Source organism: Coturnix japonica, chromosome 4 (genome assembly GCF_001577835.2).
Source record: "Coturnix japonica isolate 7356 chromosome 4, Coturnix japonica 2.1, whole genome shotgun sequence".
NCBI classification, from domain to species: Eukaryota; Metazoa; Chordata; class Aves; order Galliformes; family Phasianidae; genus Coturnix; species Coturnix japonica.
Genome location: NC_029519.1, coordinates 59,358,008 through 59,381,013, shown reverse-complemented (window position 1 = coordinate 59,381,013; position 23,006 = coordinate 59,358,008). Strand labels below are relative to the sequence as shown.

Here is a 23,006-nt window from a genome sequence, read left to right as displayed (position 1 = left end):
TGCCACAGAGATGGTCTTACATTTGAATCTGCTCCAAGAGTCCATCCACAGAATTTTCCACAAAATGCTGCCAACTCTGCACTTCATATCTTCAGCTGACTTTCTTTCTACACTAAACTAATTTGAAATAGTTGACAGGACTTCCAGACTTTCCCCACTACTGCTTTGGTAGATACAACTAATATAAGGGATACGTGAATCAAGAACACCCGAAACCAGCAATCCAATCTACTCAGATCATAGAATCATAGAATCACCCAGATTGGAAAAGACCTTGAAGATCATCAAGTCCAACCACAGCCTAACCATAGTACCCTAACTCTAACAACCCTCTGCTAAATCATATATCTGAGCACCACATCCAAACAGCTCTTAAACACATCCAGGGATGGTGATTCAACCGCCTCTCTGGGGAGCCTATTCCAGTACTTAACAACCCTTTCTGTAAAGAAGTGTCTCCTAACATCCAACCTAAACTTGCCCTGGCACAACTTGAGGCCATTTCCCCTTGTAAAAGAAAAATATATATATAAGATTAAAAAAAATATAGCCAAAATTGTTGATTTCCTTCCTCAGAACTTATCTGTCCATGTCTGCTGCCTTTAAGGGAAGACAGAGGAATTCTCCATAGCCTAGAAGAGATATCTGTGGGAAGTGGGAGAAGATGATGTGCCCTCTTCAGCAACAGGTCTCTTCAAGAAAGCAAATGCTTAAGCTGTGGTTCCTCCTACAATTCATTAATCTCCTACCATGTGTAGCAAAGTATAGACAGAGCAAATCTGAAATGTACACCCATTATTTGCAGGGAAAGCATAGCAAATCTTTGTGACACTTCATATTAGGGCCATACATAATTCAGAAAACACTCCAAGCACCGGGAAAACCAGTGTGCCATCAAGGTTATGCAAAACCTGAGGTAAACTCGTAATAACTCAAATAAAAGCACAGAGTAGAAACACTGAAAGCATTTCCCCTCTTTTCAGCCAGAGCTGCCTCATAACACAGTCACTGCAGAAGCAAGCAGTGACTTTCAACTAAACGCAACAGCCAGAACCAGAGCAGTCCACAGAACAGTCTTCCTTGTCAGCAAAAGAAATCACTGATAAATAACTTCATTTCCAGCTTTTCTGACAGATTTAAGATGTTCTGTAGCACGACAGATGATAAATGAACATTAATGGTGCAGATCTGTTCTAATACATCATACTTAAACATGTCACTGGACAAAGTGACAACATGATGTGAATTTCAGCTAAAAAAATTAACTATTTTAGAATGAATTATGATTCCAATATAAAATAAGCAATTCACTAAGCAAAATTTCTATAGTGATTACTAAGTTAATAAATACTGATATTAATAATAACCAATATCTTTACTTTAACCTATATTGCATCCTCTGAACAAAATTACATCTCAAAAATGATAGCATCAGAATTTTGTTTCACCACCACCCATAAGATGTTTCTACACAGCACTACATAGAGTATCAGACATCTAGGCCACCATTAGATGAGTACCAGCTAACATGATTAAGAACCGAGGTTATTAGCCATGAATGGATACCATACAGAGAGTCCACATGGAAAGGGTGTCTGATCTAGTCATTCACGCAGAGAACTGAAGGTGGTAGACAGATCATTATGTCACAAGGATCAGAAGCAATCACTTTTAAGAAGAAGTTGAATTTCAACAACATAACTTTTTTTTTCAGAGGCATATGAAATGTAAAGACATTAAATGTTACTATGGTGAATAATCAAATACTTTATTAGAAAAAGTTTAAAGGCAGTTTTATTATTCACTGTGCCTCTTCTCCCTTAGGTTAATTTGCAATAACCCTCTCACAGCTGCTCCTTTTCCATTTCTTTAAAACAGTTTACAGAATTACTGTTGCACACATCTAGTATTTCTGATTAATAATCTAATAAATGTATGCTCTAGGTATTTGCAATATATGAAATGTTATAGCTGTTAAGAGTTCACAAGTTGGCTGTACATCTAATTTCTCCACAGGATCTTGGCGGAAGACTCTAGTTTGAGTTTGAGATAAATGCCTATTACTCTTATTCCATAAGGAATAAAAATAAGGTATAGAGCCATATAATTGTTTTAATAAGCCTAACTTTGCAGTCATTCTTGCAATTTTAACTAAATATAGCATACAGTTAGAACAATACACTAAAAAACTTATTGAAAGTAATTATTTATATTCTATATCTCTAATATTTTGAAGAATTTAGTTTTATCAGGTTTAAAAAGTGCCCAGACATGGTTTTCAGCTTAAACTCTCTTGATCCAGGCAGCCTTATTTCACATTAGCCTCACTACCAAGATAACATAATCAAATACAAGATCTGTACAGATTTCATCAGGCCAGTATCTACTTAAAACTTCTGCTCACCACAGACACATATCCTGCTGACTTCTTAAGAATACCCAAATTCTCATTCTTCACAGAACAAAGAGAAGCAACAGTGCTAAACAATTGCAACCCTTTGAAATCCTTCATCATAGAACTCCATTGCTTTGTAACTGTTAATCTTTTCATTGTCATTGCATTTAAAACATGACACGTGAGCTCTAGCAAACATTTGCTTCTTGTTTCCATATCAGGAAGATTTTGTAGTATCACAGTACACACCCCAAATCTGAGGGTGGGCATAGGCTTTCCCCAAAAGGGTTAAATGGAAGAAGAGCAGCTGTCACCTTCTGTGGTGTTACTACTGTGCAGGGAAAGGTACGCCACGCTACTCACCCATGCTCATTTTAATGGGTAAATTTTCTCTGCTTGCGGCCTCCACCAGGTGTCTCCTGGCCTCCATCACAGCTTCCTTCTGTTTGAGGTTCATGAAGGACTCCCAGAGAGCTTTGGCAGCTGGACTGCTATTAGAAAATGACAGGGTTACACTAAACACGGCTGGAATAATGGAATAAGCTTAAGACAACATTTATATTTTAACATGAGTGCTTCTACTTAGCAACTCTTCTGAGGTGGGCAAGATACAAGCAAAAGTAATGCAATATAAAGGCTTGTTTTTTCTTAGCAAAACAGCCGCTATCGTTTTACAAGAAAACACATAGAATTTCTTGCTACTAATTTTAAAGCATAAGAATCCACATGTAATAAACCAAAATAAGCACGTTAGCCCCTGTGTAAGCACTACTGTTCAACCATGGGTATATCAGAAACAGTCCAAAGGTCTTCAGTAGTCAAAAAATGTAAATGCAAAGGACAGTCTACAGATGGGCTGTGACATCCCTGTGAGAGTTTAAAGCCCCAGAGCAACACGTCCAGAGCTGAAGGCCATTGGTATGATTTGATGAACCACCACCACTTTGGGTTTCATGGATTCTCCTTATGTGAAGTGAATAATCCACACGAGAATGCAACTGTTGTCACAGTTTCTGTATTTACAGATTTCCTTTTTATTGCTGCTGTTGCTAATCTTAAGACAGACACACATCAATTTGCAAGGCTCATCTGCACTCATTACTCTGTTAGCATTCTGTTTCATCCAGGACACTGCATTTGTTGTTTTCTGAATGAATTCAGTGTTTCCTCTGGAAGGGAGAGGAGAAGGGAGGAAAAACCCTTGCCTAAAGCTACAGTTAATTGGGATTAACTGTGTTGGATTTTTTTTACCCTTAGGAAAACCTCCTTTGTTTTCATCCCAGGACACATTTAACTCCTGAATACATTTCTTATGTAATTCATAACACGCTTATAAACATGCCAAAACAGGATCTGTTCCACAGGACCCCTCCCCCCCCCCATCTCATTTGCTACCTGTTACAGAGCAGCTGTATGCATGCTGCATTGCAATAACATGGTTGTAATGCATAGCTGTGTTTAGCGATGTGAACAATACCAATCACACAAAACCTTTAAGAAGTGAATTTAGTAAAGCAGGAAAGCACCCTGTGCAGCAGAATCCTGAAAGAGACGACCAGGGAATCAGATGACCTAACCTAGTGTTACATTTCTTCAGTACAGACTCTTTAAAGTAATGGATCCTTGTGTATGTTGTTTTTACAGACTCTGTATACCCAGTTATCCTGACTGAATCCTACTCACCCAGCATCACTGCTATCTCAGCCTGCTGACCCTGTTCACATTGCACCTACAGGGCATGCCCCACTGTCATTTACAAGCATGCCTGAAGTTTAGATTGCAAGAGGACGTCCCTTTGCCCATTAACTAATCCCCTCCTGAACAAGCAGTTCCAAAGTCAGAGATTACACAGATCAAGAATCAGGCCTAAAACAGCAGGAATCTCATTTTCTAAATACTTTTTTCCCATTTGAAAGAAATGTCACTTTCTGTTCTCCAGCCTTTCAGCCCATTCTTTCCCTAGTCCTCTTCATCACCACAAATACAAGTAGAGTCCCACATAAGCACAGCCACCGTGGGCTGACTTTAAAACAAACAACAGAAAGGAAAGTGAAACAAAAGTCTCCCTAATTTTGAATGAGATCAGTAAGCCAGGAACTCACACAGTGAGGATGCACCACTTCTCTGTCTGTCCTTGTCTGCTGCACTCCTTTCCTTGCCAGGGGCTGGTGAGCCCCATTTATTTAGACTACAAGGGTGCTGAAAGAAGCGTGTACATCCGTGTATAATCCCTACTACAAGACACTCTTTTGGCGGCTCCGTGTGCTACTAGTATAAACAATAATAAAAATCAAAATAATGAACTAAATATTTTAAGTTATAAAAGGTAAGAACGTGTCACTCTGATGCACTAAAAATGTAGACCAAGTGCATTTGAAATCTGGTACCTTCAAAAAAAATATATATATATATATTCACTTTTTTTTTTTTAAATATATATATTCACTTTTTACATCTAAAAAGTAAACTACAAGTCTTTCAGAATAGCAAATTCCACTAATGATAAAAAATCCACACTTAGGAAAATAATTCCACCACCAACTGAAGAATTCACCCTGTGCCTGCCCCTAGAATTGTCAAAGTACTATTCTTGTCATCAGTCATACAATAAGTAGCAGTTTTTGCATAAGCAAAGAAGCTACTTGTTTACATCAGTTGCCTTATAGCAGTGAAAACTAGCAAACTGCATTTTCAAAGGGAACAAATATGAATCAGCACTGATGCTCTCAAAAATTCAGTTTTATGTCTGCTACTGAGAACACTTTTCCCAGTTCCCCTCTCTTACACCTTCACAGAAGGATCTTTTGCTTTGTCCAATCTTTAATTTCATTAGCGACCAGAAATGAATGACTGCTGGGAATGGGTTACAAGTACACAGTGGGATTGTTGCTTGCTTGGTCTGAGGAGTAACCACAGAATTTTCCTCGGAAACAACATTATCTTATCTTCTCCTTTTGGTGAGACATTTGCCTGTTACCGCCTTCCAGCTCTTGTCATAGTGTCCTTTCCTCTTTTTCCCATCTGCAGTTCCTGTGCTTTAGTCCAAATCCGACAGCACTGATGCTGTAATCAGTGATTTCTATGGGACCCAGAACCCCAATTCAAATTCCTCTTTCCCATTGCATTCCTTTACTTCCCAAGCATTGTTACTTATTGTTTTTATGTGTTATCTACTGAACCATTGTACACTGGAAGTAGTTTTTTCAAACTAAGTTGATTTTTATATATATGTGTGTGTGTGTGCGTGTGTGTGTGTGCATTACACATTACAAAACCTTTGTCTGAATCATACTGCCTTGCTTGAGAAAGTAAATTATTTACATTTACACTGCAATACAATCAGGAATTCTAAATCACACTTCAAAGTATCTTCACAACAAAAGGTAAGTATGACAACAAACACTTAAGTGAATCTCTATTATAAAAATGTTTTCCAAGCCTGACAATGAGAAAAGAGTACTAAAATTTTGGGACTTCAGCTATTAATCAGTTTCACCAAGAAACTTTCAGTTTCACTCAAAGGGTTTGATACCCTCTCCATTTTTTCTACCATTATGGTCATAATAACTTCAACAGTCAGCCATCTGTCAGCCATGGACATTAGGAAGTATTACTTCTCGGAAAGGGTAGTCAGGCATTGGAATGCACTGCCCAGGGAGGTGGTGGAGTCACCGACCATGGGAGTGTTCAAGAAATGTTTGGATGTGGTGTTGAGGAATATAATTTAGACGGGAAGTATTGGTAATGGTTGGACTAGATGATCTTCTAGGTCTTTTCCAACCTTGATAATTCTGTAATTCTGTGACCTCAGCCTCAGCAGAGGGAGGCCAGTGACACTGGGATGTACTATCAGTAAGATGGAAGCAGTAGTCTGGAAATTGGTAAAACCAAGCAGTGGTCAGTGGAGAACAAACTCTCAAATAGCAGATGCAAATCTAAAAGCAAGGATGGAATGAACAGGACACTTTGTTTTCCGATCTACCAATAATAAATACAGGACAGACAGTATGTATAAAATTCATTTTGTGACATGTTTCTTCAGTCAGCACGTATATTTAACCAAATGAAAAGAAGTCAGACATTCTTGTCCAACCAAATGTGGTTATTTCTGCACCTGGAGACAGGATTTCAAAGAGCAACTTGCTGATGCTGGTTTTGAGTAGGTGATAAAAAATAACATTGAGTGGGCTTCAAAAATTAACCAGTAAGCATTTCAGCATAACAAAGTAGCCGTGTTTTCATTTTTTACAGTTAAAAATAAAGCATTTAAAAGAAAATCAAGGATAATTGCAGTAGTCCAACCAAGGGATAGATTCTGTGGTTACCGTATCAGCAAAACTTTCACTCTATACCTACAGAGCTTTACAACTCAGCTATCTTTGTATATTTTCACAAGAAGAAAGGAGGGAAAAGGTCAGTAAAGATTAAATTAGAGCTTCATTAATACCACAAAGCTGCCCAAAGCCAAACTGCTGCTAAAAGAAGTAAGTGCTCTGCCAACATATCCCCTACAATAACTCACATTAGATTTAAGGAAATGTAGTGTGTACACTCGTGTGCGATGCATCAAAAGCCACCACCACAGTTGTAGCTACGACAAAGAGCAACCCATCTGTTGGCAACATGTCCTTCAAATTCTGTTAAAGTGAAGGATGGGAGTATGATAAGACACAGTTTGGCCATGAGTCTGGAGCAAGAGACCACGCATCAGGAGACACCATCTCTCCTCCAATTCCTCTGCTGCTTCCAATAGCTATGCCAAGACCCTGCTGAATATGCTGCGCATTCCTAAGCATGCAAGCCAGCAGGACGACACAAGGAGGCACAGCCAAGTTTCAGCTGTATCACACCCTAGGCCGCACTCACGGCTCCAGCCCTGAACAATCCCTGTGCTGTGGGTAGGTGCCATGAGGCTGTGGGTTTTGAGCTGACACAGATGTGTTAAGGGCAAGAAGGAGCTCTTCCTCTCTGTTTTGGAAGCAACCAATCAGATCTAATATAACTTATCTACAGTGTTCTATATAGAGACAGCTGTCGGTATTTTCAGGACTCAAGTCTGTAGCATTACTTTGTATTTATGCACATCCAGAGCAAATGCATTTGATTTTCTAAACAACGAATGTTCAACAGAACACACAGCAATGCCTTCTTCTAAGAAAAATGTAAAAACAAAAAAACACAAAATGTTTTTTTCCAGATCAAGGTAAATTATACATGCTGGGTTTGTCACACCAGAATGGATCAGTACTTCATATTTCTAAGAGTACTCTTAGATGAAAAGTTGTTGAAGTTTCAAAATGGCTCTTAACATTTGATTGTAGATCTGCTATTGATCATTCATATATTTGGCAGAACTGCTCAGCATCTCACAGACAGTGCTGGAGCTATTTTCCAATGCACCAAAAAAATAAGATAAAGGGAAAGATAATGCAATCTTGGCACTGTACTTGCAGAAAACTGCAGAAGGATCATTGGAAATTACCACCCTCACCACAGATGAGTAGTTATATTGCTACATAGCAACATACAGAAAACTGCTTTTAAATGGCTCTTCGGAGCCATTCAAGCTTAAAATATCATGCTCAAAACTTCACTTTGAAGTTTGTTAAAATTTGTTCTGTACACTGATTTTTAGGCTTAGAACTTGAAAATGGTCATAAGAAAATGTCTGCTGGCCGACATTTAAAAGCATAAATGTGTATTTGAATAATTTAAAGATTATTTCCCAGTTTCACTTTGAGCCCTCAAGCCACTTGGTGGGTGTAATCTGCTGTAGACTCAACTGTGGATGTGTACTTTGGCACCAACTCAAAACTAAGAAGTTATTGTTTGATTTATACGCCAAGAGCCTCTTAGATAAAGGGCTAATGGTAGGCTGATAACTTCAGCCTTTGCATGTGGTGTTTATACAGACCCTTCATTCCTCACTCTCTTTTCTGCATATACTCAAGGAAGGCTGTGTCACATCAAGATTAAGTTAATTAGTTAAGTTATATGAGCATAATTTGATTGATAAAACAATTGATTCAGTAAAGGCCAGGGAATGGTGCTAAAGCACCAACTTTTCTGCCTCAACAATGAATAAGGTTTCATTCGAAATTGGCATTTTTTTCTACCTCGCCAACAGCAATTTTAAAGTAATAATCACACCAACAAAACAAACAACAACAACAACAAACAGACAAGAGTCTGTCAGAGAAGCACAGGAATAAAAGTAATGAGCCTTGACTGATAATTGTTTTAAAATAGAATCACACACACACAGATAAATTACCATAGGCGCTTTAAGCCAACCTTGTCTTTAGCATTATCTTACTAGAGCAGGTCTTAACTGAAGAGGTGACACCAAGCCTTTACAGAGGAAATTTTACCTAAAAATCTTTTATCTGTAGGTGTAAAAATGAAGACTTGAGCAAACGAGCAAATCCACGCAGCTCATTCCATCAGCATTTACTTATGCCTCTTTTCTAGCTTTAGTATCCATGAGACAGACAACCAAGACCACCTGCATCAGCTCATTATTTGCTGACTGAACTGAGAGGGGCTATGCAGCATTTCAGTGCTGCCCCAAACAAGCCAGTAACTTGTTTGTTCAAACTAATTCTAGCCACAGATTTCAAATAATTAAAAGCAAATCTCAGATATACTCAGCAGGCAAAACTACATTTTTTACTTTCATAACAAGAGAAACATTTCTCTTTAGTATTTCTAAAAGGCAGGATATCATTTACTTAATGATAGATTTTAATTTTTGTACTGCTATCTCTATGCACTAGTATATTCCAAACTGTTGGAGACCAATCTATTTGAAGGCAAGACCAGTCAGAAAAATTAGATCAAAACGATTATCTAAATTATATCATATGCGGATTACATACAGTGGGAATTAATACAGTAACCAACTAGAAGAGCTTCTTAAAGCAACTCGTTAGGAAGATGTTAACAGGAAATGTGTGGAAAAATACATTTTACATATAAAAAATTGTGGCTTTAATTAAATTTCTACTCATTTGACCTATTATTTTATTTTAATTAAATGTGCCTAGCTTATTTTTACTGTGCAAGAGAAATGCCATAGATTCCACTTGCAGGAATAACTAAGAGTTGGGATAAACTGACTTGCTGCTGGATCAGGCAATCGTGGGCAATGACACAAAACTCATGCAGATTTTAGCACTTCTTCTCTCAGCTCTTCCACAGTACAGCAGTTGTGGCAAAGAAAATGAGGAATGACCTCCATGTCTAAACAGAAGTATTTAAGATGTGAAGGGAATGACTGACCCAGTTTTAAAACAAACAAGCAAATGATCAAAAAACAAAAGAAGGGGAGGGAGAGAATAAATTAGTAATTACCATTGGACATCGTGAGAGCATAATGCTGATTCATTTCACAATGAAGCTTATGAAGGAAGGCATGGGACATTCTGCAGATGCAGTAGCCAAAGTTATTTACTTATTATTTATTTAAGATTAAAAATAAATAAATAAATCACAAGCTTGCTTGAAGCTGACAAAGACTGTGAAAGAATAATCCCCAAACAGCTTTTAAAACAACATTATAATTTAAGTTGCAAAACCGCTATGTTTCCTGTAAGCCATTGTGTTCTAATAAAACCTTGACAACCGCACCCCAAAGCAGAGACAAATATGCTCTGTGTTATCAGCAGAGCATGGGAGAACTTAAAAAACAAACAGTTCAGAAGGTTCTTAGAAACACATTGAGCTCAGCAGTCCCAAATTGCTGCAGAAACTTTTTGTTCAAGGCTGAATGCCTCCCCTCCTTGCTTCTTAGATAATGGACACTAAATCAGACTCTTAAAATCCGACGTGTTCTGGTTCCACAGGTGAGCTGTATTACAATACAATTTGAGAATTTGTTATTTAAAACATTGGCAAGGATTCCGTTCCAATTGGGAATTGCTTAAAAACAGGGGGGAAATAATCCCCTCAAAGTGAATGGTAATGCGGTATTCTAAGTTTTGCCTTTTTAAAGAAAAAAAAGCGGAGGGAGGAGAGACAGAAGCCTAATGTCTCTGGCTCATTCACATACCTACTTTACAGATGGATATACTTACAAAATAGAATGTACACAAGTCTGACAGCTGTGGTCAACCACTATCTGAAGCAAGTTCATATCGTGCCAAACCCAGCAATAAAGACAGTCTTGAGTTTTATCAAATATTTCCTCGACCCAAGCATCACGTAAACTTGTAGGGACAAGCATCTTAACCACAGTCCTGTTTCATGTTGATCTCAATACACATACAAGAAGGTTTTTTTGCCTCAGAAAGCCAAAAAGTTCAACATATTTGAGCAGCCATGACGTAGAACAAGTTTTCCTGCTAATAACCACATACATGAGACAATGCAGCTGCCCATGGAATTATGGTATAGAAAAGTAAAACAGTGCTGCTCTTTGCATCTTCTAGTATCAAAGAGTAGCAGTATAAATCACAACAGATTCTTGAAAAATTTCCTAGAAAACATTTACAACTCCTTTTGCAATACAATTTACTGTATGTATTTGAACTGATATGGCTGTATTTTAATAAACTTTTAGACAGATGGCATTTCTACAATGTTTCACCTAATCAGAGACAGACAATGCAGCACTTTCCTGTGTTAAAAATAAGATGACACAATCCAACAAACAGTTTGGGAAGCTATGGCTTCTCATTACCTTTGTGTTCTGTTTATTTTAGCTATTCTCAGGATCATTAATATCCACTTGAACCTGTAAACTTAGAGGTCAACCAAAGGTGAAACATAAGGAAGCAATATAATATGAAGCATTCAACTGGACTATATGCTGCAAAACATCACGGTTGTTTCCCTAAACTACACTTTCTTTTCTTCTTTCTTAGCTCCATGTAACTACTGAGCCAGAATTCTTCATTAGAGGATTTACAGAATGGGTAGTAATTCACTGTATAAAGTCATTTTAAAATTTACTAACTTTCTAGAAAATGCTATGTATAATCAACAAAGTGAGTAGAAAAAAACCTAGTCATTACTCAAATATTCTATAGGTGGGATAAAAATATACCCTAAAATTGTAATATTGTACAAATACCCTGCTGCAAGCAACATAAACCTAAGTCACATAAACCTAACACACAGCAGTGATGTGTAATACACATAAACTTATGACAAGGAGAACTAAGAACCAAGGAAAGCCTTATAAATACAACAGGTCTTAAGATGATGACGGGTCTCCTTGTGGACCAAGCATCATGCAACAACTCTGCAACTCCTGGACTAACTTACTTCTCAAACACTAATCCTTCTACAGTCCTCCCATGCCAACATTCTGAAGATGAGAACTGATGCATAATTCCATAATGCTCTGTTGTCTGCATATTATGTAATTAAGAGAAACCTGAATTGAATTAATAAACCCCGTACTGACCAGAACAACAAAGCTTCCTTTCTCTTTGGCAGTCTTTCATTTAAATATAACACCGTATTGTACACATACTAGGAGCCATGCAAGCAAACGGACTTAGGTCTTAGCTTTGCTGTTTCATATGTTTGCTGATATTGCTACAAGAACATCTCTTAAATGTTTTCTGGGGTAGAGTTCCTGCAAACAAGCAAAGCTGTTCCTACTGAGCTACTGGAAGAAGGAGCAGCACTGATGTGAAATGGCTGGAACAAAACCAGCCTCTCCTAAACCCATTTTGGAAGTCAGCTCTATTCACATTCTAACAAACTGATTGCTAAAGATGCCTTACACAAAGCTAGCTGTTTAACACCAGAATGAAACTACTGTGCAAACTGTAGCATGCTTTTGACACACTGCCATTGCTGAAAGTCACTATGCTGAGGCAGGATCCTAGGAAATAAAGGCAGGTCCAGACGTAAACCCACACAGATTTGCTGCTGTTCACCAGGCTGAAGCATGAGACAGAGGGAAGAATCAGTTGCATGAGCAGTCCTGAAGCAAAGTTGTACGTGGCTATTGCACCAACAAGAAATAGAACGCCATCTTTGCTTGAAGTCTTGTTATGACAGTTATTTCTGTTTCAAGAACATCCGAAGTCCCTAAGTTTGCATAATTATTATCTTGAAACTAAAAGCTTCAGGTTTTCTTAAAATGTGAATTTAAATGGATGTTTTTCAAAACTTGGATTATCTCAAAAACTTGATTGAAAGTCAGGTGTACCGATAAAACTGAGGTTGTAATAATCTAAGGATTTTTCTTCTTTATCTACTCCATGTGTAGTTACCAAACATTAGGTTTGATCATTTTAACTGTTTCTACTGCCACTCTAAGCAAAGGAAGCTGGCAGATTTCTTCAACAAGCATGATGCTTCTCCAAACAGTAGGACTGGTTTTGACAGAGGCTGACTGATGTTCAGGCCTTACTAATCCTAGTAGTATTAAACTGCAATAAGCTCCATCTTGAGCACAGACATGATTTTGAACATGCTCTGTGCAAAGTCAAAAGCAGATTAACCATCAACTAAGCAAAGAGTCCTAGCTCTAAGATGTGGTCAGTACAGTTCAAAACATTTTAACTCTATCCTTCCTCTAACCCCATCTGTTCTTTGTTTTAATTGTGTTATTTAGCAACACAAAACACACTGTTATCATTTTAATGCATTAATCAGCCAGTAGGCTTCTCTCCCTTCCACAGCAGCTTCTGACCAGCCACTTCAACAGAAGGGTGGTAATGACAGAACATAAAGTACTTGACCATCATAAAGATTTCCTGTTGTTCAAAGAGTAGTACTAAATAGCTCTTAATTACTGGGGCACTCAGTACATAGCTGTGCATTCCACTTGGATTTGCAAAACAAGGTTTCCCGCTCCAGATAGTTGGCAGTATTTTCATTTCTTGCCAACTATTCTGGACTAAGCTCTTCTGCTTTGACTCAACATGGGACTAGGTTTGGGAATGATCCTTTTTCTTCTCCACTCAGTGACATGTTCTTTGGAAGGCTTTGAAGATTTCTCAGTCTCATGCAGGAGGGTAAGCTGGACTGACTGTGATAGCTGGTAATATCATCATTAAGAAATGGGTTACACTGCTTGTACACCATCACTCACAAGCAGAAGCAGCACCTGATCTTTAAACCCCAGAGCAACAGTTACAGACAAGCTGATCCAAACAAGCAAGCAAACACACCAGAGAAAAAAGAGCAGTGCCTAACACAAAGCAACTAAACATTAAGATGAACACTGAAGCCTGTTTGCTTCCTTCAAGATAAAGAGAAGAATAATCACTGACAACTGCTGAAAAGTGAAATTCTTTCCGTTGGAAGGGGAATTACTTATTATGATCTAACCAACTCTGTTTTCCAGTTTGTCAGATAGAACACTTCACAAGGTAAAGTGAAGCTAGAGTTACTCTAATGTATTTAAACCAAGAAGGAAGGAAGCTGCCATTTCATGCATTGTATTATGAAACAGCCAAAGAATCAGTCACAGATGCTGAAGACAGAGAAGACTGCGATAGCATCTCACTGAGCCTTGAAATTTAAGCCATGAAGCTACCAAAGCAAAGCAGCAAGAACTTGTTTCCAGTCGCACCACGCAGAACCATGGGTAGCAGACCTTCCACGGTGAAGAAAGAGCTACCCAGTGTGACTGCTGCTCTGCTGCAGCAACAGGGAAGTCCGGAGTGGCCAATGAAGGAACAAGATCTATAGAAAAAGCGACGGGAGCTAAAGGAATCATATAACGATTTTTAAAGGCCAATAGCAATAGACAAAATAGTGCCACCACTGTCTACCTGGAGTTAAAATAACCCTGAAGAACCTTAAGGGAGAATAATTGCTACCTAATGAAGGATGGTTGTGGGTACACTTCCACAACATCACTGTTGGAGAGCTGTTGGAGGCTTCCCAGATACATTTTAGTCCTCTTGGTCACTGGAATAAAGCAGACTTTAATCATTCCAGTATTACTCCCAAATTCATTCTTTTTCCTCTAACTTGCCCACCAGTGTCTGCAGGGGCGAGGGAAAAACATGCAGGAAACTTCTTAAAACTTCCTAATGTTCATAAGCATCGTTCCTGTCTGAGCTTCAGCTGGCTGCCTTTTATTCCAGAGAACTGGTTCTGTAAAATGTTTCATTCCTACAAGCTGCAGGACAGCTTATGCAGAATGCCAAACTAGGTTAGTGCATGAATCAAGTTAATTGAAAGCTTCTGAGTAGGATTTTGTACAATACAAGGTATTTCAAAACTCTTGCCAAGCAACTCTTTAAAAATGTGTATATTAAAGAGTTACTTGTCATGGATTTTAATTTAGTTTTTGGACAAGCAAATGAATTATGCTAAAAATAAAGTCTGATCCTTACAACATATGTATTACTTGGGAATAGTACATGTAACAAAATAGGTTACTTTAGAGCATTCTGTTCCATGTTCTAAAGCTATTGCATAAGGTTATTTTAATAAAAATGATTCCAATGAAAGAGCGGTTTGTAACGAGGTGCTGACAATTGAATCTACATCCAGGGACTGCATGAGAGCGCCAAGTCTACTTTTACAGATGCACTGGTTAGGTATTCAATGGATGTCCTCGAGGCATGTAAAGCCAATATATTTTGGGTCACTTTTTTGCAGCAGAGATGGATGATACAAGTGAAAACACTTACCAAGAACATATATGAAGTGTGTTTTTCTTATTAGGGAAATGTAAGAAAATATGCCCAGATACCATGGAATGCTAGGAATTCCCTCTCTTCAATGCTCTTAATTTACCAGGCCACTTTTTGGTAGTCTCCTTTGACCTCCCTCCCTCATTTGCTGGCCTAAAACCCACATTTACATGAGCAATTTTTTGAATAGGAATTCACTGGGCTGTGAGTTTCAACACCATTTTGAAGGCTAAATGTATAGGAATATGTCTTCATCAGAGAAGACAATCCTTTCTGAAGTGACTCGGTTACCGCATAAACAGTTTACTGTGAAATCACATGACAGATTTGTTAAAACATTCACAGATATGTTCTGTATGAGCTGAGAACAGGTATTCAAGCAGACGCTTTGAGACTCAAAATCAATAGTAAAAAAATAATCTGAAACAGACTTTAAATCTTAAATATGTGGGATTTTAACACGCATGGTCTGATTCTCTGCTAGCTATGTTGGTGAAGCAAATTTAAATCAGCTGAGGGCCTGGCCCTCTGTGTCTCCCTTACCCCCATCTCTTTCTTAGAAGTAGCATATTTGTCATACTTTCAATGAAAACCTATGGCCCTGGTTTCTTCAGATCTCACGCAAACCTAATATGGCCAATTCTAGTTCTCAAAAACCAAACTGACAGCTATTCAGAAAGAATAAAGCTCCAGACTTTGTCTTTCATTTTTATAACCATTTCCACACTCAGGCTGATCCGTCACAGAGAAAGAGATAAGGACTTCTGTCTACATTGCATACATCCACCCAGTGTTCTGGATATCTTCTCACACTCCTCCCTGACACACTTCTGCCTACCACAGAATGAGTAAGGAGAGCAGAATTTTGTCCTAATCCAAAATCTCTGCATTTTAAGTGGCTTTTTGTAGTCATTTATTACCCATGCTGCATCCTCCTCCTAAAAAGGGCTTGTTTAAGTATGTTGGGTGCTGACTAATTCCCTTCCTCCCCCTGTGTTGTCCATCTCAATCAAACCCAACCATATCATTCATGCTATTTCCCAATCCATGCAAAGAATGTTTGAAGCCGTGGCGTACTGCCGTGTCATTAATAAAACCCTAAGCTTCTTCTGTCAGACTGTTTCCTTTTCCTAAGGGGTAACTGGAGCTCAAGCATCCACATAAAGCATACATACATATTCAGTGTATGTTCTGTGGCTGTTTCCAGTTACTGAAAATGGCTCAAAATGGATTTCTTTTTCTGGTTACTTAGTTAACTGAGTTTATTCATGGAGAGATTTAGGTAAGATTGTAAAATTTTTCTCTCCCACAGTGAATAGTGGCCTTTCCTAGTTGAAGATCCTTTTAGAAAGTACATTCACAGTCTGCGGAAATTAGATGGTGTTCCATTTAGTATGGTCTTCCAGAGTCTGCTAAAGCTCACTATTGGGCCACTGTTAATCAGGCCATTAAAACTGGCCAGGTTTGGTCAGTCGTCCCTATTGCTTCTGAGGAGTTAAAACTCAGCTAAACCCACATCAAGTGCTACACTTTTACAAGATGCTTAGAGAAAAGTGTGTATGGGATCTCCAGATTATGAATTACAATCCAAAGACCTGAGATCAGTGGAAAACTAATTTACTCAAGCAATAGCATCTGGGACACCTGTGAAACAGCAAGTAGCTACAATCACTCCTTCTACTTCATAGTTGCCAGAGTGACAAGTGAAATAAAAAACTACTAGTCAAAGATAGTGGTAAATCTTAAACTAAAAAACCTCTCCTTTGCAATGAGGTGAGAAGGCAGCTCGTTTCCGGAAGTTAGAAGGAGAGCAGAAAAAGCAATATCCCAAAAAGAAAATGTCATAGTTCTTGAGAGAACACCTGGAAAATGTCGTCTGAAATAATGATTATTTTTTTTTAAGGTGGAATTAAGACAGGCGTCTATCAAAATAAATGCAAAGGATAAAGGCTGGATGGAAAACTCAGACAGAAACTGATTTGACTGCGTTATTCCTGTAAGTGCTAAGCATTTCAGTTTGCATAAGTTCCCTATAAAGTGAATGTACCTTTGGGACAGAATGATCTCAGAGAAGAAACAGAAGAAGAGGAAAAGGAGTAAAAAGAATGGGGACAAAGAAATAAGCTAAAATGTTCTGCTAGAATCCAGGAACTGAGGAGGCTAAAGGGAAGAATCTCAAATAACTGCACTATGCAACAGTACAGGAGACTGGATTTTCGAATCAGTTATTAGAAAAAAAACCTCAAGATCAATAGTTTTATAAGTATTTATTTGTATAAAAAGAAGTAATTATTTCTCTGTGCTCAATCCTGTCTTCTTTACAAAGAAAAAGCATCTTCAAGCTCTGCCAAGTAAGCAGTTCACTTCAGCCGTATTTTAGCCTGCGTAAGATTTGATTCCTGTTTCATGTTAAGTTTGGAATTCTGAAAGAATCCCAACTACATATTCAAAACTTGCAACCAAACCTGCTGCCAACAGGAAATACTGTTACCTACCCCAGCATTGGGTCCCCATCAGAATGAACAGCTTTTATTTGTTCATTCGTCTATTTTGTCACATTTTTCCCCTCTGTAAGATACAGCAAGTTTGCATTATAGTATGCCAATAGTAAGCTAAAACACCCTTCTGGGTCACTCAGTTATTCTCTGTTCTGATGGTATGATTTGAACAAGGCACACAAAAAGGTCAGTGCATATCACTGCACTTTGAAACCTCGTTGTTGAGGTCATTTAAGTGGAAAAGGCAGATGGCGAAGGCAAATGAGAGCTAGTCTTAGAAAAATCTCACAATGTCAGTCAAAGAAACAGTTGCCAGGAGGATCATACTATAAAACAAGAAAGACTGGAGCCCACTTTGGAGATTGCCAGACACCCCTGGAACTCCTTCTTGTGAGCTCAGAGGCACAGGTAAGGAAGAAGTGCCTAGCTAATGCCAAGACCTTGTCAGCCCAAATCACTCTTTATCTCAAGGCAAATAAGCCTCGATCTTCCTCTTATCTAGAAGATAACTTCTAAGGCTCCAGAGGCCTGTCACAGAAGGCAATTAAAAAATGTGGCACCTTTTAGTCAGGATCTTGCTTGGATCCAAAATCTCCTCACATCATTCTTTCACTGACTACTTCAACCATCCAGCTACTGTAGCAACTGGGATTTTGCAGAATGGCAGTCTGGCCTTCAAGCAATGCTGCACATTACACAGCACAGACAAAGCAGATTTTGACCTCTTCCTAGAATTTTCCACCCTCCACCCCTCCCCCCCCACACTCGCTATCCCTGCTTTTTTTTTTCTATTTCTTTTTTCCATTTCAAGGAGGTCCTGTGTTGAAAGGATCTAGGCAAATATACACATTTATTGCAAGATATAATAAATCTTATCAGCCTGTTCATCTTATCCTGTGGTAACAGTCAATTATGTTCATTTGACTCAAACTGGTTTGAAACAGAGCAGAAAGCACCTCGTGGAATGCTTGTCTTGACTGACAAAGCCCAGAAGCTGATGCAGCAGGGCTTTTACTCCCAAAGAGAAGATGCCTTGAGAAATTTCAAACAAAAGGGAAACTCTGAATAGTCTTTGTTTTACATCGCGCTCTGAAACTGTACGAGTAAAGTAAAATGTTAGCAGGAAGGTTGCCAGTTCAGGAACACGGTGGTGGGGTGGGTCACGGGGCAACCTCAATCCACCATTTAGAGAAGCAACTCACAGCTGGATTTGTGAAAAGGCAAAAGGTGTAACCAGAAAAACTCTGTAAAGCCAGTTTGTCTCCCTGGAAATGGGACTCAGTGGTGCAGCAGGAGTTCCAGAAGCACATGGTTAGGCTGTAAATTCTCTTGTCCTATCCAAAAAGGAAACTTTTAAAGATTTTTATTATTAAGGCAATTCTCTGCTGTAACTCCTGCATTTAAGACCTCTGTTTCTCCATAACAGCTCTGTTCATCTTAGTCAGAAACACAGATAGGAAAAGTCTGTACATGCATGGATTGCTGTGGGGTTTTTTGGTTGGCTGATTTGGGGCTTTATTTGGTAAGCTGGATTCCAAATCCATCCACCAAAGCCAAGCACAGCTCCACAGGAGCAGACAGCCTCCAAGTAGGGAGAAACAGCCAGAAGCAGAGAAGCCAAAAGCCCCTCAGAGCAGAACTGGGCAGCATCCCACACTGGCCCCATGGGCACTGTGCCACAGAGCTCTGCAAGCCTGCCAGGCAGGGCAGGAGGCAGCTTACCAGAACTCTGCCATCCACTGTTTTGGTTTATTCTTCCTCTTCTGCAAGCTTCTTAATGAATGCAGAGCAACACACACATCATCTGGATCTTCTTACTGTATGCAGTTAACTCCGCTCCTTTAATGTTAACATTCCAAAAAGGAAAGCTACTCTAACTTATGCCATAACCTCTAAGCTCATTTGAGAATAACACAGTCCTAAATTATCTTATTATAAGCTTTTTAAAACTTCTGCATGCAAAACATTTTTTTTTTCCAAATTAGAATCTGCAGCTTCCATGAAAGAAAAGACTTAAAAAACAAAATTCCAAATACTACAAAGATCTAAGAACCATCTGTCCAAAAGCTTAGTGCGTAATTAATTCAGCATTAAGAAAAACTGCACTGTTAGATGTCCTTTAGATGCTTGGCCACAAGTAAAAACAAGAAGATAATAGAATCAATTATTAAAAATAAAAGAAAAAGAAAATAAACCCTATTTTCCTGCTTATCACCTTTTCAGTTTTCATTTTTACTGCTCATTTCATTCCTGTACCAGCATAGATAATCTTTCATGTCAAATTCACATCATATACGATTATTCCAATGAATACTGCATGTTTTACAGAGGACATCAGAACTGCTTTTCCAACTGCCCAGGAAAAAGGAGAGCAAGGAAACAGGCAGCTCAGAACAGCCACTTCTCCCCAACTGTGCACTGCAATTAAGAGTGGTACAGACAAAGAAAGGACAAATGGAGTCTTGCTTTGTTCTATCAGGCATAAGAGTAAAGACAAGGCTAGAGAGGGACTTTCTTCTCTGCTGGCACTGTAACAGCTTTAGTACTTGTTAACCAAAGTACTGTTTGGTCCAAAATACCTCAGGATACCTCAAAACTGAGGAGGATCACAAGCATGCTTTTTCACCTTCCATTAATGTTAGACACTGAAGTTTTACCGTGTTCTAATTTTTATCCAATTTCCTTCCCCACTCAGCACAACTCTAATTGCACCTCTCCTTGCAAGAGAAAGCTTTTGCATGTGCCACGCTGCAAACATTTGGCCTGCATACCAGTGTCTCCTGAATCACACTCATCCACAAGGATCACGTCATTCTGAACATGTTATTTTCCCCCAGTGCAAGCTCAGATGAATTAATGGCTCCTACTGCTTTGTAGAAGCCTGCTGCCTACGCACCTCAACTATACTGCCCATTGAATTGCCTCAGGTGCAGCAGCCCCAATGGAAATATGGTCTGCTATAGCCTTACATTTCTACTGAATAATGTTTGATCTAAGAGCCCAATGTTTTTTTGGATATTACATTACATGCAGATTTTAAATGGAAAAAAAATATATATAGTCTTTTTCTGAGATTTTAATACCATACTGAATTCTGAGAAGATTACAAACTACTGAGAAATCACTACTTAGCAAGTCCTTGTAATGTGTATAATCAAATTCAGTACTCAGTTTATTCAGCAGAATATGAGAGCACATCAGAAGTGTCCCTGGGTAATAAAAGAGCCAAAAACCAGCATGCATACTTATTCCTTCAGTTGTGTACACATCAGCATCACACAGCTCCTCACTTCTTGATCTCTCTCTCATGCCACAGACCTGTGGCCAGAACACAAAGATCTCAACCTTTGCTTGCTGCTTCAGGGAGCCACGGAGCCTCCAAGGGCCTGGCTTCAGGCTTGCAAGAAGTGGAAAAGGGCACCATGCAGGCTTTCACCACAGTGCAGTACTAACTGACAGTAGAGTGCTTCCCATGGAAAAATATGAATCTTAAAAAGGCAAAATAGCTGGAACGAGGAACAAGTGGCCTGGCCTGTTAGAAAATGGCAACACAGTGTATAAGCGTGAAAAGTTTGATGTGTATCCAAGCAGACAGTTCGTAGCTGCTGCTGCATATGTGCTAAAGAAGCTACCTCTGCCATTGAGATTTCACTGCTATTCCTTACCTCCATTGCATGTTATATGATTGAAAGGACAGGCCAGCTACCACTTTTTAGTCAGAACCCAGCAGTTCTGATCCGGATTGACTGTCTTTAGCCTATAAACTGTTCAGTTCTTTATATACATACATCTGCAAGTAGAAATGAATAAAGTATTTAGTTTGAGAATTCCCAAACTGCATAACTTTCAGTGGACTTTCACAATGGAGCTGTAACATAGCAGCAATTACAGTAATGCAAACAATTACTCCACAAGATTTTTGAGGTTACTAATAAAAATAAGAAATCTAAAACAGGTCTTTAAAAAAGAGATTCTGTTCCTTACAAAGAGAACACCTCCAAAGTACAGTAACTTCAGCACTACATGGAATTCACATTTTCATCTGAGTCTTTAAAGAAGCCCGTTATTTCCTTAGATTTGAAAAGAAGAATCCTGCTTCATTTCAGCACACCAGCCATAAATTATTCATTAATTCTGTTTGCTAACTTTGTAACTGAGCCCAGATGTTTCTGCTGGAGCAGCATTCCAATAGGAAAAGTTAAATATAGAAAGCTGTGGGGAGCGAGCAGAGCTCTCTCTCCCAACCACAACATGCTTAAATATTAACTTGAAAGAAAATAATGAACACATTTGAAAAATACTCTGAGTATGCAAGTCTGTGAAATGCCATAACATGAGGCCGGTATGAGCACAACATCTCACATAAAGGAATCTGGGTGCATTCCACTTGGGTGCAGATTATATTATCTTTTCCTAGAAAAGTGCCCTCACTTTCACTCACCAGAGTAAACAGGATATTTATAAGCAGAGCAATACACCTTGACACACGCCATCTACAGGTAGAAATCATTAAGTTCTCAAATACAAGAAACACTTGCCAGCCTGCTACCAATGGCAATAACCGTGTTAATGAAAAACTGAGCACATCCTATGGAATTTCTTATAGAATCAACAGAGGAACTTATTGGTGGGAACTTTAAATCTCATGCTCCAGAAGAACTTCATCAGTTTAACACTAGCAAAGATGATCAATGCTGAAATTTAAAGCCCATCAATAGAGCACATCCTTGTTAAACAGAATGAAAGCCATCCATTTAGATGCTGTTTCCAGTACTCTTTAGCAACTAACTTACACTGACTTGGAAATGCCTGTTTTGAATTGGAAACTACTCCTAATCACTAAATGGTTTGAAAAAACTGAAAGATAGAACTGAAGAGCACAGAGCCATGTTCTGCTTCAGAGACTACCCTGATGAATCCAACGCTTTGGTTACAAACAATCACAGTAGAGATTCTGAGAGATCATCTACTCCTTTTACTCTGTTCCAAGGCAACATACATGCTATTTAAATCCCTACTTGTCTAGCCTGCTCTTAAGTATTTTCAATGCAACAGATTCTGTAACAGAATCATTCTCTGTACATCATGCAGACTAGTGTAGCAATGACACTACTGTCTTGGTACCAGGTATCAGTTGGTAACATTTAACTTTGCTTCACTTGCAAAGCAGCAGCTGAGCTACTTGTATGAAAATTCTTTTGTTCTTCAACCACCTGCATCCAGAGCAGATTTTGCAAAGTAAATCTGACCATACTGTTAACAGAGGCATCATTCACTAGCTTGCAAATAGGCAAATAAATCTCAGCATGCAGACTATTAGTTAATTTAAACACAATAAAAATTTGCAGATTGATCCAACAACTTGACTACTGAGAAGACTGAAGTCATAATTTCAGCAGGAGAAGGCATTCAAGCACTAGCTGAATGTAAATAACGTTAGAAATAACAGAGTAATAGCATAGTACAACAATCCTAAGGCAATAAATATCTGTGTTTTTTTTC

At 38.7% G+C, this 23,006-nt stretch overlaps 1 protein-coding gene across 2 annotated transcripts in view; it reads right to left on the bottom strand.

The window, feature by feature from the left end:
- SCFD2 (sec1 family domain containing 2) overlaps positions 1–23,006 on the bottom strand; it is a 160,356-nt gene that overhangs the window by 133,115 nt on the left and 4,235 nt on the right. Inside the window, exon 3 of one of the 2 annotated variants that reach the window (XM_015862316.2) lies at positions 2,759–2,883. In XM_015862316.2, coding sequence (XP_015717802.1) covers positions 2,759–2,883 — 125 coding nt within the window. Of the gene's footprint in view, positions 1–2,758; positions 2,887–23,006 lie in introns of both variants that reach the window. The other variant, XM_015862315.2, reaches the window with a different exon arrangement.